We start from the raw sequence: 14,131 nt of genomic DNA on the forward strand, positions 1-14,131 counted from the left end.
TAATGGGCAACCTTGCCTTAAACACTCCTTACTCGCCTCATTGTGGAAAACATCGGAAAAGACACGTCTTGATCAGAAAGAATTCATAATCAACAGACTAAGGTGTGCCTTCATAGCAAGTAGGGATTCAACAGTTCACTACTATGGCAAGGTGGGTGGTTATCAATCTTGAGAAATCCTAATTCCATGTCCAAAAGGCTCTATAAATACCTCAACTTTAGAGTTGAGGAGACATGTCATAACATATACGAAATACCCCAAAAAGCTACATAGCTTCTCACATTACATGAGTTTGCTCTCTTATCACTGCAAACACCATTTAACAAGGTTTCTCACCACTAGGACCAGCCCTAAACCAACTAAATTCCCTAAGAGCCTTTGGCCACCCCTACAAGCCTAGGGGTGTCATGCTTTAGTACTTTTTAGCAAGTACAACGGTGCCCACCATGAGGCCCTGGTAAAACTAACCAGGGACACACTTTCCATTTTCACCACTTTCTCTCAGAAATTGCCAAAAGGATCTAAGTTCCATGTTTAACACCATTGTTGGAGGTTTCACCGACGAAGGAAGTTTCAACTTCTTCTAGAGGAAATACGCCAAACAGGTTCATACTACGAATGTAATATCATTAGGACTCTTCATAACCAAGAAGAGAGGGCTTGGGGCCAAGAATCAAACGAGAAAAAGAAAAATAACGAAGGAATATACCCAATCAGAGTTCTAGATTTTCCAGAATCCGATGAAGTTTTCGACGATGGTTGAAGATTCCAAACAACAAGTATGTGACTTTCGAAAACTTTCCCAGATTTCGGCCACACTCAAATTTCCCCATTGGTGCATTTTTGACTCGTTTGGCCTCTTTACTCTTCTTCTTTCCACTTATACTTCTTCTTTTTATCTTTCTGAATTATGGTTTACTATGGTGATACGAGGATGAAGATAGGTTATAGGGAGGTTAAGCTCAAGCTTGATTAGAGATTCGATGTGAAGCTCTAACAAATATGAAAGTGAGATTTAGGTGAAAGGTTTCGGGGTCAGAGATTGCTGCGAATTTGCTCAAGAGTTTAGATTTGTGTTTTTTTCAAAGATGTGAAAATTGTGGCTGCTGAGCTAAGCAATTAGAGTTAGTTTAAGTAGTGAATGATTAGAGAAAATGTGTAAGTGTGTGAGATTTGTTAAGGTGTGTATAATGGGATTATTTGAGTGAAAATTGTGTGAGAATTGAGTGAATTTGTTGTTGTAATCGTATGAGCTGTAATTGGATATGAGTGATTTGTGTGGGAGTTTTGTGAGCTGATTTCATGGGATTGAAGGTGAGCAAACCGTGTAGAGTTTTTTGGGCCATGTGAAACCATGCATCCTAATTGTAACAAACTTGTAATTCAAATTACAATGAAATGTTAATGAAATTCACATTATGTTAAATTTTGATTTTACATTATTTTGTTTATTTTATTAATTGAATTTGGACGATGATGATATAAAAACCGTGGCATGAACTTGGTAGGATGAAATTCAAATTTTATTCAAATTCTTCTTGTTTATTTTTGCTTTCACCTTTATTTGATGAATGTGATGATGCATAATGTGGGATGTCATGTCATATTAATTTGGGTTTGCTTTCACCTTTACACTCGTTTTAAATTTAACGGAAGTAATAGAGATTTGATTATAATAATATTTTGAACTTACACCCGTTTTTTAAAAATATAGTGTCTATTGTCACATGCTAATACTTAAAATAACACTTTATTTATAAAATTGCCTCTTTATTTCTTATTTACGCCCGTTTTTAGTAAAACAGATGTAAATTTTAAAATTATATTCTTCTTTTTGCACAAGGGACTTGACAAAAGTCTAGCTCGATAGGCTTAACTTAAAAAGTCTCGCCTGAGGGTTTTGACCGAAGTCTTTCCCAAGAGACTTAATGCCTCTCATGAGGGACTTAGAGTCTTGTCAGACAGACTACGTACAATCTCGTCCAAAAGACTTATAGTCCAATCAACATGCTCATATTAACTCCTCGCCTAAGGGACTTAAAGTCTCGTCAGACAGGATCAATGTACAATCTCGCCTAAGAGCCTAATTATGACTAGGTGGGCGGATATCATTCCCGAGAAACCCTAATTTCAAGCCTAAGAGCCTCTATAAATTCCCCAACTCTTATGTTGAGGAGACATGTCATAACATACATGAAACACTCCAAAAGCTACAGAGCTACTCATCTTATGTGAGCTTGCTCTCTCATCACCTCATACACCATTGAACAATGTTTCTCACCACCACGAGTAAGCCCTAAGCTACCTAAATTCCTTAAAAGCCTATGACCCCCCCCCCCCTTTTCAAGTCTAGGGAAGCCACGCTTGTGTAGTTTTTAACAAGTACACTGTGAGCAAGCCCTAAACCACCTAAGTGAGACCTCATGATTGATACGGTTTACGTAATGCCTCTGATTTTGATGCAAAATATTAGTTTAATATATTAATTAATTTGAAAAAATGCGACAAATTATTAAGAAATGGTTTTCAATTTTTGAGAAGCAAGTGTGAGTTGTGTTAAGAAACAAGTGTGAGTTCTAAGTCTCACATTACTTATAAAAGTAAAGGTTAGGCACTTTATAAGTGAGAGAATCCATACAACTATCACCTTAAGATTTTGGGGGAATATGTGGTATTTCGCTCACTTGTTTGGGTGACTCTTTGACCTTTAGGTAAGTGTTTGACCAAATGTGAATGCTTCGCTCTCGTGATGATCCATCAGTGGTATCAAAGTCGTGTTTTGAGTAAGGGACCGACTCCTTGTGTCAAGTATTCTTGACATGATGATCAGGCGGCGTATTCCGTTGAAGTGCCCATGACGAGATAAGAGTATGTTAACTTGAAAGTGTTTTGGAATCTCCTTTTTAATTTGAATCACGTTTTAAGTGTTTGTTACAATTGAAAGATCATAAGCTCATATTCATGGCCTGATTATCATCACACAATTTACAAATTAACAAAACCAAACCCAAATTAATATGACATGACATCCCACATTATGCATCATCACATTCATCAAATAAAGGTGAAAGCAAAATAAACAAGAAGAATTTGAATAAAATTTGAATTTCATCCTACCAAGTTCATGCCACGGTTTTTATATCATCATTGTCCAAATTCAATTAACAAAATTAACAAAATAATGTAAAATCAAAATTTATCATAATGTGAATTTCATTAACATTTCATTGTAATTTGAATTACAAGTTTGTTACAATTAAGATTGCAAGGTTTCACATGGCCCAAAAAACTCTACACGGTTTGCTCACCTTCAATCCCATGAAATCAGCTCACCAAACTCCCACACAAATCACTCATATCCAATTACAGCTCATACGATTACAACAACAAATTCACTCAATTCTCACACAATTTTCACTCAACAAATCTCATTCTACACACCTTAACAAATCTGTTAGGGATCACATTACTGTTGTTGAACCGTCTGATGGAACAAACTATAAAAAGATTCTTTTTAAGAATCTTAACCCTGAAAAGATGAAGAAGGTAGAAGCTATTATGAATGACCTAGTGAATTTGGATGTAACTGATTTTGAATCTGATGAAGACCTTAAGAACTATTAAGACCTTGAGAACTGCACAAATTCAACTGAGTATGAAGATTGAAGGCCTTTGTTATAGTTCACATGATTTGTTGTTGACAATGTTTTGTATGTTGTGGTTTTGTTGCTTGTTTTGTTACAGCGTACTGCTAGTTTATGTTAATATGCTTCTTTTTGTTGTGACATGACTTACTTCCTTTTTGGATTAATAATATATTGTTGGTTGTTGTTGCTTGTTATGTTACAATGTTAATGTTAGTTATGTTGTGGTTGTTGTTGCTTGTTATGTTACAATATACTGCTTATTTATATTATAGTCTACTGTTATTTGGATTAACAATATACTGTAGGTTGTTGTTGTTTGTTATGTTACAATGTTAATTCTAGTTTATGTTTTCAAAACAAGTTAACCGCACTTTTATTTATCCAAAGGAATGGCTAAAAAGCGAACAAAAGCCTAAGAAGTTTTACACATAGAAAACTAATGAAAAGATCAGAGATCTGGGTAAGGGGTTAATTACGCAATGGGAAGGTGTTAGGCACCCAAAACGTCCTAGGTACTCCTAGGGAGCCCTTTTCACAACTTGTTGTATGAAATGTTATTTGTTTACGAAATATGTATTGTGCAAACATGAGTGAAGGGATGAGAAAAGAATGTACCAGTTATTATTTTTGTGTTTGAACGGATGAACCTGTTGCCTACGTACCTTTCCATGGAAGGTAAGGATCAAAACGTCGTAGTTCGGCTAAAAGATTTCCAAAAGTAAGTGAGTGGATTGATTTTAAACAAAAGCCCTAAGGTCTTTCATTATCCACGGGAGAAAACTCAACCCATATCAACAACAAGTCCACCATGTGAGAATAGCTTCGACATACTAGAGGGGTCAACCCTGTTTTCAGTATGGAAGTCTTACGGTTCGATCACTAAGGACAAAAGGCGAGATTAACATCAACCACTAAGATAATTGAGATCTATGGCTAATGTATGAAAACTTGATTAAGAAGTGGACTTGGGCCACCAAAGCAATTGAGTGAGTGAAATTAACCAATTTGGAGTATTCACAAAAATGAAGTCAAAGTATGATTAGAATTCAATTCAACAGAAGTATTGTGAAAATGAAGTTTGAAAATCAGAGGCTTATGGCATAGGTTTCTAATTTTGAAAAAAACAGATGAAAATGTTTGCACAATAGTTTTTTGGTTTTGGGCTAACATGCAAATGTAGGTTTAAAGAAACAAAAGGTGGGAGGGTGAGGGATGTAAAACTTCTTAGATGTTCACCTCTTAAGATCATACGTAGATGATTCAAGTGATTCCTTTGGACAAAGCAACAAGCAAATAACAGATGAACAAAGTAAATGGATATCGGATGCCAATCAATGGACTTATTCCAATCTCACAAAACAAAATGGATACCGGACGCCAATCAATGGACTTATACCAATCTCCTAAAACAAAGAGAAACATGGATACCAGATGCCAATCAATGGACTTATACTAGTCTCACAAAGCAAAGAAACAAAATGGATACTAGATGTCAATCAATGGACTTATACTAGTCTCCTACCATATCACAGGAAACAACTGCCAATTAATGGACTTATGCTTGCTCCTCCATGGACAAAATAAAAGGTCACAAAGTGATGAACAATGTTTATGAAATGATATACAAGTAATGATGATAAATGCACAAAGGCACACATAAGCAAACATGTACAGATGAATCAAGTAAGCAAACATACAAGTCAAGTAGCACACACTATACACAATCAATTAGGCTCAAGCAAGGTTAAGCTTTACAACCAACTGGAATGGGGTGTTTTGAGCTCTTAACCCTAACATTGAGAGTTAGGGTGAAGCAGATGAAATGGAGATAAAGGGTGTGCCTCATAACTCTTATCCCTGGTCAGGGAGAGCTTTGATCAATGGAAAGTGTGGGAGTTCAGAAAGTAGGAACTCTTCTCCACAAATGATTGACTCTATAAGATCTTGGGTTCTTATTCGCAATGCATCAACACATGGTGTGAGCAAGGTGAATGACACACTGAGTAACAGGAGATGGATTACACATCTCTTTTATCTGCCAATTGCCTCTTAAGAGGACTTTACCTGCTTGGCACAAAATTAAACAGCCACAAACATTGCCTCTTAAGGAGGGCTTCAGACAGGTGCCTGCCAAAGTAACATGGCAGGTCTTCCAGACTACATGAAGATTAGGGATTATACCTAAGTGGTTAAGCAACCAAGCAAAGCAAAGTTCAAATGAACTTAAAGCAACTTAGGTACCTGTGGAAACAGCTAAACAAATCAGTACAATACTCAGACAAACAGACAATAGTCAATAAGCAACAGACAATCCCAATGTACAAAATGTGTAAGCCATAAGGCAAACTTAAGTGAGTTAGCATCAACCTACAAGACACACAAATATTAGCAATCAATAGCAAATATCAATATTCACATGATGAAGCATCATCAACTATGGAACCTGGATGCTTAAACCTGAAATCAAAGCTCACAAGTAAGTAACAAACCACTAGGTCAAAGCCTAGGGTCAAAGATGAAGAAAAAATTCAAAACAGGAGCTGAAATTCAACACATTGTAACTTCAAACACATATTGACAAGTCCTAAAAAGGCTCACATCAAAATCATCCATCAAAAGCATTTCATGATCAAGTGGAGTCCAAGACAATTTCAAAGCTCATATGTGATCATCATGAATGAAAAAATTCAAATCAAAACAGAAATGATTCAAATAAATCTGGAAATTTTCATGAACATTCAAGACATCCACAACATCCATCACACAAAAAATCAGAAGAATCAAAGATCATTTGGCCTGGAAGTTAAATGGCATAAGTTGGACAATCAAAGGTGTGACACAAATTGTCACACCAAGTTAACACAAGCATAAAACAGAAATGGAGCATGGGAAAAATGTCAAACCAAAACCAAAATGTCCAACAATGTGTCTAGAATCAACATGCAAAATTTCACATTCATTGGATTAAAATCAAGCATTTCACAACAAGATAAGCAAGGCAAGGTCACAAATGGATACATGATCACATACCCTAGCACCAAATAAAATCCAGCCATGCACAATTTTGGAAATTATGATCATAAAAAACTAGACAGAATAAGGAGAATTTTGCAAAAAATTGGGGATCAATTGGATGATTTTTCAATTTGTTATGATTTTATGAAGTTTGGGAAAAATTGGAAATCAAAGCATGAACAAGCATGGCAAAATGGAGGGAATATGTGAAAAACATGAAACATTTGAATATTTGCACGCGGTGGGACTCGAACCTGGTCCACATTCAAATTTGCGCGCTTCACCAAAACGACAGCGTTTTGGTTTAAAACCCTAAGCCTGGCGCAATTTCCAGAATTCGTAGCTAATTCAAGAACTCGTAGCAAGTTCGTAGCAAGTTCTGGAAAACTCAGGATCTTCATCTTCTTCATGAGGTTGAAGATGAAGATGAAGATGAACTTCATACCAAAATCCAGAAAGTTCCAGAAAACTCCAGAAATCAAAAACAAGCACAGCATTGCAAAGCATTTTTCATGTAGATCAAAGATCAACAAACATTTAAACATAATTCATCATAACAAGATCAAATCGAAGAAAAACTCTTTGGCATCTCATACTTCAATCATGCGTAACTTCATGGATAATGCACCATTTCGCTCAAATTTTATATCAGAATTACCAGGAGAACAAGATCTACAACAATATATACATGGATTTCAAAATTAAAAGGTTGGAATTATGACCTCTTGAAGTGCAGAACCTTTGAAATGCCATGATCCACAGCTTGTACTAGTCCAAATCTACTCTACAATACTTGAAATGAAGTTTGATGAAGCAATTGAAGCTTGAATGGTGCTAGATCTAGCTCAAAACAGAAACTCCATTTTCAACTTCATGAACTTCCACCACTTGATTCTTGCACGAATTCAACAAAACAACACTTGATCTACACAAAATCCAAGCTAGGGAACAAGAATATGAAGTCAAAATGCAATGCTATTTGGAAGAAAATTGAATTATAAATGAGAGAAAAATTTTGAGTGAGAGAGAATTTGGATCTTGAAATGTGAAAAATGATTAACCTCCTCCAATTCTGTTAGGATTAGAGTATATATATGCTTTACTAATCAACTTGCTAATCCATAATTAACTTGGTTAAGTGAAATTAGGTGTTTTGCAAAAAATCAAATTTGCATGGTGCATGTACCATTTACACGTGAACAGTACCAATTGCTTCATCATTTTCACTTAAAATCATTTTTTAAACTCAATGGCAATGGTAGAAAGTCCATACAATGCACCATTTTTGAATTTTGCAATTTCCCTCCAAAAAAGGCATGGATTAACAAGTGATTATGTGATGACAATTCATGTAATGTGATGCATGATTTGGAAATTAGAGGTCAAAAGGAGAATATTGCAAAAAGAACCACTCATTTTGGAGCTTTGAATCAAAAGATATGGCCATTTGAAGTCCCATGCATATTTGGCAATGATTTGATCATATCTCCTCAACCACACATCATATGCTCATGATCTTGGACATTTTGGAAATGGGAGAGAAAGATCTACAACTTTCATGTTCAACAAAATTTCATTTGAAGCTTTTTTGATGATGTAAGATTGAGTTGAAGTTGGTCCAAAACCCTTCCATTTTTGGAAATCTCAAATTATGGGTCACTTTCTATTTTGGGAAATTTTTTACTGGACCTCAAATTCTTCAATGTGAGTGTTTGAAATGTCAAATGAGAGTTGTTTGAACATGAATGAAGTATTTCTAATCACTTCCCATCTCCAAATCCACAATTGACTTTGCAGTTGACTTTCTAGGTCTTCAGATGACTTGGAAGTGTTCTTATGAGATTCAAGCCTCTAACACTTGGGATTTTGCTTCAAAATGTCATCATAGCTCATATGAACTCTTGTGAATGATCATGGGGTCCAAATCTCAAGAATGACCACCATCTATTGCTCAATGACTGCTTTTAATTGCCTTGACCTGTTATTGCTTCATCTGCAAGACAAAGGTTAGATGACATATTTTTGTACTTTTGGTTAGTGATTAAAAGAAAAGCAATGACATATGAATGCAAGGAATGCTTGGTGATCAAGAACCACTCAAAAAGATAACCCACCCACAGGGAAGGAAGCAAGGTGTCCAATGATCCTTGAGGCAATGCAATGATATGATATGATGCCATGAGGGATCTTAGGGACAAAATTGGGGTCTTACAGAGGCCCCTATTTAAGGTTATTCTAGCCGGAGAAGTGAAGGTTAAAGTCTTCATCTCGACGCGGTAGAATGGGCTTAAATAACAATAATGAGACAAATTTTGGTCCCTGAGAGACCTCATGATGCAAATGTATGAATGCAAAACAAACTATCTTTGTGGGGAATATGAGTCCACAAAGAAGAAAAGACGATCCATCGGAGTAATACACTCACCAGGAACAGAGACTCTAACAGGACTCTCATGGGGATAAAAAATGCGTGAGTAGGACACGACTCTGAATTAGGGGAAACTGACGCTGCACGAGCAGGACACGACTGGACTGGAGACCTTACTGGGGAGTAAAGGACTCAAACTGGGGAGAGAGAGTTCCAAAGGAAGACACATCCATTGGAAAGACTCAAGCTGACTCAAACTATCCACAAAGGACACCTCGGATGAAAATCCGGCCTCAGAACGGGGAAAAGAGCTGACAAGACAACTTTGCCTGTACAAAAAACGAAATATAACCACAACTCCGCTGGGGAAATCTAACAAAGATTTTCCAGGGGAAGCAAAAGGATGAGATGTTACCGGTTAGTGAGTAACATGCTCGGGAAGAATGAATATCTAAGACCTGTGTACGGGTGAGAGATATCAATCGACCAAATCATCTGACGAAAACCTAAAAAAGGTATACTTCAACTCAGGGAAATCTGACTCCATAGGGGACCAAGGTCATAATAGGGAGCAGACAGGAAGGAACACCAAGGATACCGGGTTGTAGGCAATAACAGGTGACCGACCAAGGCGTGAATTGGTGTGTGTTCCAAAACACTCATCATCCTGAAGAAAGCTAGAAAAGCAGACTTGTTTATAGGATGGATATTCGATTCTATAAAGAATGCGAATCTTACTCAGTTGGGGAAACAAACAAAGGATTCAACCAAAGAGTGCATGAGATGTATTATCTATAGCCGTCAAAACATAGATAATATACTCGCATGGAAGATTATCCATAACCGGGTTGTAGGTTGTTAAAGGATAAAATCAACCGAAATCGTGAATTGGTTTGTGTTCCAAAACACTCATCATCCTGAAGAAAGCTAGAAAAGCAGACTTGTTTATAGGATGCACTACAACAAACAAGACCTTAGACAGCGTTTTTTTTAGCCTTAGACAGCGCTTTAAAGCGCTGTCTAAACCTCCGCTGCTAAAGGTTTAGACAGCGCTTTTTTTAAATCTTAAAAGCGCTGTCTAAGCCCCCCCCCCCCTTAGACAGCGCTTTGGCCAAAAGCGCTTTATAAGACCCTCTTATTTTAAATTTTTTAGGTATACCTTAGACAGCGCTTTTGAAAAGCGCTGTCTAAGCCCCATCCCCTTAGACAGCGCTTTGGCCAAAAGCGCTTTCTAAGACCCTCCTATTTTAATTTTTTTAGGTATACCTTAGACAGCGCTTTTCAAAAAGCGCTGTCTAAGCCCCCCCCCCTTAGACAGCGCTTTTGCCTAAAGCGCTTTCTAATCCCCCCCTTAGACAGCGCTTTTTACAAAAGCGCTGTCTAAGGTATACGAAAATTTTTGAAGCTTTTGTTTTAAACCACATTTTTTCCAGGTTTATAAACCAGAATTTCTACCTGTTTTCAACCAGATTTTGATAGACAATTATCACATTTTATATATGCCATTTTGGCCTTTTTTCTACCAATTTTTGACGGTATCCGGTCTACTTAAGATTAAACCTAAGTTGACGGTCGCGGGTGCTAAGAATCCGAATGACACGTCCAAACCATTGGGGCGCATCAATTTGTCATACAAAAACCTAATATAAAAACATCATTAACATAAAGTAAACATCATTCACAATCAAAATAACATCTTCATTGTATATATCTTAATGTCAATTATCATTTATAATCAAAATAACATCTTTAAAATGACCATCATCTATTAAAAAAATTTAAAAATTTAATCTCTTCATCTTCAATGGATTGAAAATCTTCATCAATATCATCATTCATAATCTGCAAAATAAAAGTAATATAATTGAAATAATATTATTATTTGAAGACTATAAAATAATTAGAATGTAAAGCATAAAACAATTCAACCTTACATGATTATTATTTGGAGCATATATTGATGATTTTCTCTTTCATGACCAATACTTGTAGCAAAATGTAGAAAGATCTTCAATACTACATAGCCATCACAGGAGCAACATATCTCATATTTCTTACTTAGTTATTTTGAGCTTTCTAATAGAATAATATACTAGAGTTGAAGTTGAATATGTCTTCCAATACAACAGGCATAACGGTTACCAAATACATACTAAGAACATTCATCCATATAAGAGTAACACATTGCATCAAAAGGAATTTAGCTAGTTGAAAAGCAAATTATCATTCCCTACAGACTAGTGACCAACCATCAAGTAAATAGTGAATTGGATTATAGGATCATATACCTTAAGTTGCTTCCTTATGACATAAGCATTCTCCTCCTCAGCATCATTGTTGTACCGTAATTTCTTTGTGAAGAAATGAAAAGTTGCAGTGTTGCTCTTGGGGACATGCACTGCCATGTACTCAAAATTAAACTCTTCTGACTAACACAATAAAAATACACATAATTAGAATAGAATAGTAAACCCAAGAACATGTGATCAATAAATAGAATCTAAAAAATGCACTACCATGTACTTAGTACCAAATACCTCTTATGGGTATCAACCACGCTGAGGGAAGTGATAGTAGCATGACACTTACACAATAAAACTAGAGCAGTCCCAAATTTATTTATTCCTATAAGACCAAGGGCAAGCATTCAGCCGTTATTGACATTAAAAATCAAAATTTAATTATACACAATATTTGAAACACATTATTTTAAAAACAAATAAGCCATCATGACTCTAACGAACTCCTCATAGTTGATCTGACCATCACCGTCAACATCAACTTCGCGAATCATCTCGTCAACCTCTTCATATTTCAGCTTTTAGCTGAGATTTGTCATAACATGACAGAGCTTAGCTGCAGTGATGAAACCATTTTGATCCTTGTCGAACACACAGATTAGTATCATGTCATAAGAAATACCAAAAGCTTCTCATCTTGGCATTCTATATAATGAAAACCTCTAACCACCCAAATTTAAAACCAATTTAACACTCATTTTATGTTTCATCCCCTGCATTCAAAACGAAAATATCATGGAAAGAATAGGGAAAGTAGTACCAATTAGCAAGGTAGAGCAAAATTTAAAATAGAAGAAGAAAAATTTATTAAATAAGAAACTAGAGTAGAAATAACCATTTTTTGTTAGGAATAACATTACCGAATGGAAAAAAATAACTTACTAGTAATGAAAGGTTCAAAAATTCTTTGAGGTTTGAGAAATTTTGAACAAACAAAGTCTTTAATAGTTAGGGTTTAAGACCTGCGAAAAAGAAAGGGTTAGATTCATACAGAGAGAACAAATAAAGTTGAAGGAGAGTTTTTACAAGTTGAAGGAAGCTCGTCCGGGAAGGAGAGCTCGTAATAGAAGGAAGCATGTTTATGAAGCGAGCTATACACAGATTTCAGTAAAGATTAAGAAAGCATTTAGCATGCTTACCATAAAACTTCAGCACCACTTTTAAAATAAGTGCTGCAAGTTCCCCAACTAAACCGAACCAATGTTGGAAAACCGAAGATAGAATGTTTGTGATTTTCTAGCCAAGACTTGGTTGCGGGATCTACATTAACAAAGAAACAAACCCATATTTATTATAATTACAATGTAAATCAATATAATACTCAATATCATATGCGATGTACTCATGACACTCTCACCTGCAGGATATCCAGAACCAAAGTTCCTGTGTATATTATCAGCAGTCTCATCGAGCACCCAATCTCTTACAGCTCGGTCCCTCGTAACCTGAAAGGTTGGATTAAAGATTTTAAGTAAACAATAAAACATTATAGTATACTGATGTAGTTTTAGAAGAGAGTTAAATACCTTTGCAGCTATACTTGCACCACTGACAACAGGATAAAGACTATCAGCTTTCTTAGCAACCACAAATTTGATAGATGGGAAATTTTTAGACATTTTTGCCTCATATTTCCCTGGATCTCCGACCGTATCAATATAAACCTGAAAAGCACAAATCATACATTACATTACATCTCTAATAATTCAATTATCTGCTTAACATTACTACCCAAGTACTTTAACAATAAAAGTTACAAAAGCCTCAATTTTCTCTTTCAGTAGCCGATTTTACCTCGGTTAAAAGCATATGCCAAATTATTAAAACACTTGGGCCTTATTTACTGCATTAACTAAATAAGTTCCTAAAATTCACCAAAGAAAAATAAATATGGGGATGTGAAATTACAATACAGGTTCAAGCAGGGCATTCAGAACAGTTTCTTTTGTGGGCAATGCAGGTATTGCACCTCTCTCAGTCACAGTCAATGCACCACAAGCATTGGCAAACTTGAGAGAATCTCTCAGTTGTTCCTCTTTCTGCAAGTTTAAACCACATGATGTCTGCAGTCTCCCATATACTCAGAATCCCTTCTCTAGCACTATCTGCAGAAGGCCATAAAGGAAGCCGCAGGTTAGGGTCATAAGACAGAAATACGCCGGCATCTTTTGCTGCCTTTGCAGCAGCTATATGTGCCGATTTGCATGGTTCTGTTATAAGACTGATCGACCCGTAATGAAAGATCTTGGCCTGCCAGAAATAAATAACAGAAGAATTTTACAACAATAATATATGAATTAGGTAGAGTTAAAGTGGAAAACGTTGGAAGAACATAGACTCGACCAATGTTTTGAAGTTTTAATTTTCACCTTTCTGATTAAGTCCAAGTCTAGTTCATCTTCTTGGAGCAGCATATCAGCACTGGGATTACGATAAAACATGAACTCTCGCTCTCCGTCACTCCTCAGTGTAACAAATGCTAAGGCAGTACGTGCACCAGGGTCAAAACGCATCCCTTGGTTGTTTACATTATTTTCCTTGAGTATATCAGCAAGCATATATCCAAATTCATCCTCACCAACCTATTTATGTTGAAAATGAGTTTGGAAGAGAACTTTAAGATTTCTGATTCATGAAACTAAAATACAGTAATGCCAAACAACAAAAATTACTTACTTAGGGGCACCGTCGAAGATTGGTTGTAACCAAAACCAAATATTTACTTACGATTAAATAACACAAAATATCATTGGTGCCAATTTAATTGATTATAAAATAATCAGAAAAAAAAGAGAATGAAG

At 35.9% G+C, this 14,131-nt stretch overlaps 2 protein-coding genes across 3 annotated transcripts; both read right to left on the reverse strand.

Annotated features, from left to right (window-relative positions):
- Positions 1–11,914: 11,914 nt before the first annotated feature.
- On the reverse strand, positions 11,915–13,391 carry LOC127076043 (ribonuclease H2 subunit A-like). Of its 2 annotated transcripts, XR_007786746.1 has the most exons (5): positions 12,857–13,391; positions 12,688–12,775; positions 12,470–12,590; positions 12,213–12,292; positions 11,915–12,043 (listed from the first exon to the last, which is right to left on the reverse strand). XR_007786746.1 is itself a non-coding variant. In XM_051017597.1 (4 exons), exons 1-4 carry the CDS (start codon positions 13,010–13,012, stop codon positions 12,286–12,288), a joined length of 372 nt encoding a protein of 123 aa, XP_050873554.1. In that variant the 5' UTR covers positions 13,013–13,391; the 3' UTR covers positions 12,049–12,285. The 2 variants fall into 2 exon arrangements, 1 of the variants encoding a protein (XP_050873554.1); XM_051017597.1 differs by lacking the exon at positions 11,915–12,043 and having other exon boundaries at positions 12,049–12,292.
- Positions 13,305–13,930, reverse strand: LOC127137924 (probable fructokinase-6, chloroplastic). The gene is made up of 2 exons (XM_051064330.1): positions 13,700–13,930; positions 13,305–13,580 (listed from the first exon to the last, which is right to left on the reverse strand). The coding sequence occupies exons 1-2, from the start codon at positions 13,886–13,888 to the stop codon at positions 13,305–13,307; spliced, it is 465 nt and encodes a 154-aa protein (XP_050920287.1). The 5' UTR covers positions 13,889–13,930.
- Between the last annotated feature and the right edge of the window lie 201 nt (positions 13,931–14,131).

The sequence above is a fragment of the Lathyrus oleraceus genome, chromosome 4 (genome assembly GCF_024323335.1).
Source record: "Lathyrus oleraceus cultivar Zhongwan6 chromosome 4, CAAS_Psat_ZW6_1.0, whole genome shotgun sequence".
Classification (NCBI taxonomy): domain Eukaryota; kingdom Viridiplantae; phylum Streptophyta; class Magnoliopsida; order Fabales; family Fabaceae; genus Lathyrus; species Lathyrus oleraceus.

Excerpts from the sequence above, each read along its gene's own strand:
- LOC127137924 (XM_051064330.1), bottom strand. The coding sequence starts at position 13,888 with ATGCTTGCTGATATACTCAAGGAAAATAATGTAAACAACCAAGGGATG. Across the intron at positions 13,581-13,699 it reads ACTTGGACTTAATCAGAAAG|GCCAAGATCTTTCATTACGG; the intron begins GTGAAAATTAAA and ends TATTTCTGGCAG.
- LOC127076043 (XM_051017597.1), bottom strand. The coding sequence starts at position 13,012 with ATGATTTGTGCTTTTCAGGTTTATATTGATACGGTCGGAGATCCAGGG. Across the intron at positions 12,776-12,856 it reads GTGCAAGTATAGCTGCAAAG|GTTACGAGGGACCGAGCTGT; the intron begins GTATTTAACTCT and ends CCAACCTTTCAG. Across the intron at positions 12,591-12,687 it reads TGGTTCTGGATATCCTGCAG|ATCCCGCAACCAAGTCTTGG; the intron begins GTGAGAGTGTCA and ends TTGTTAATGTAG.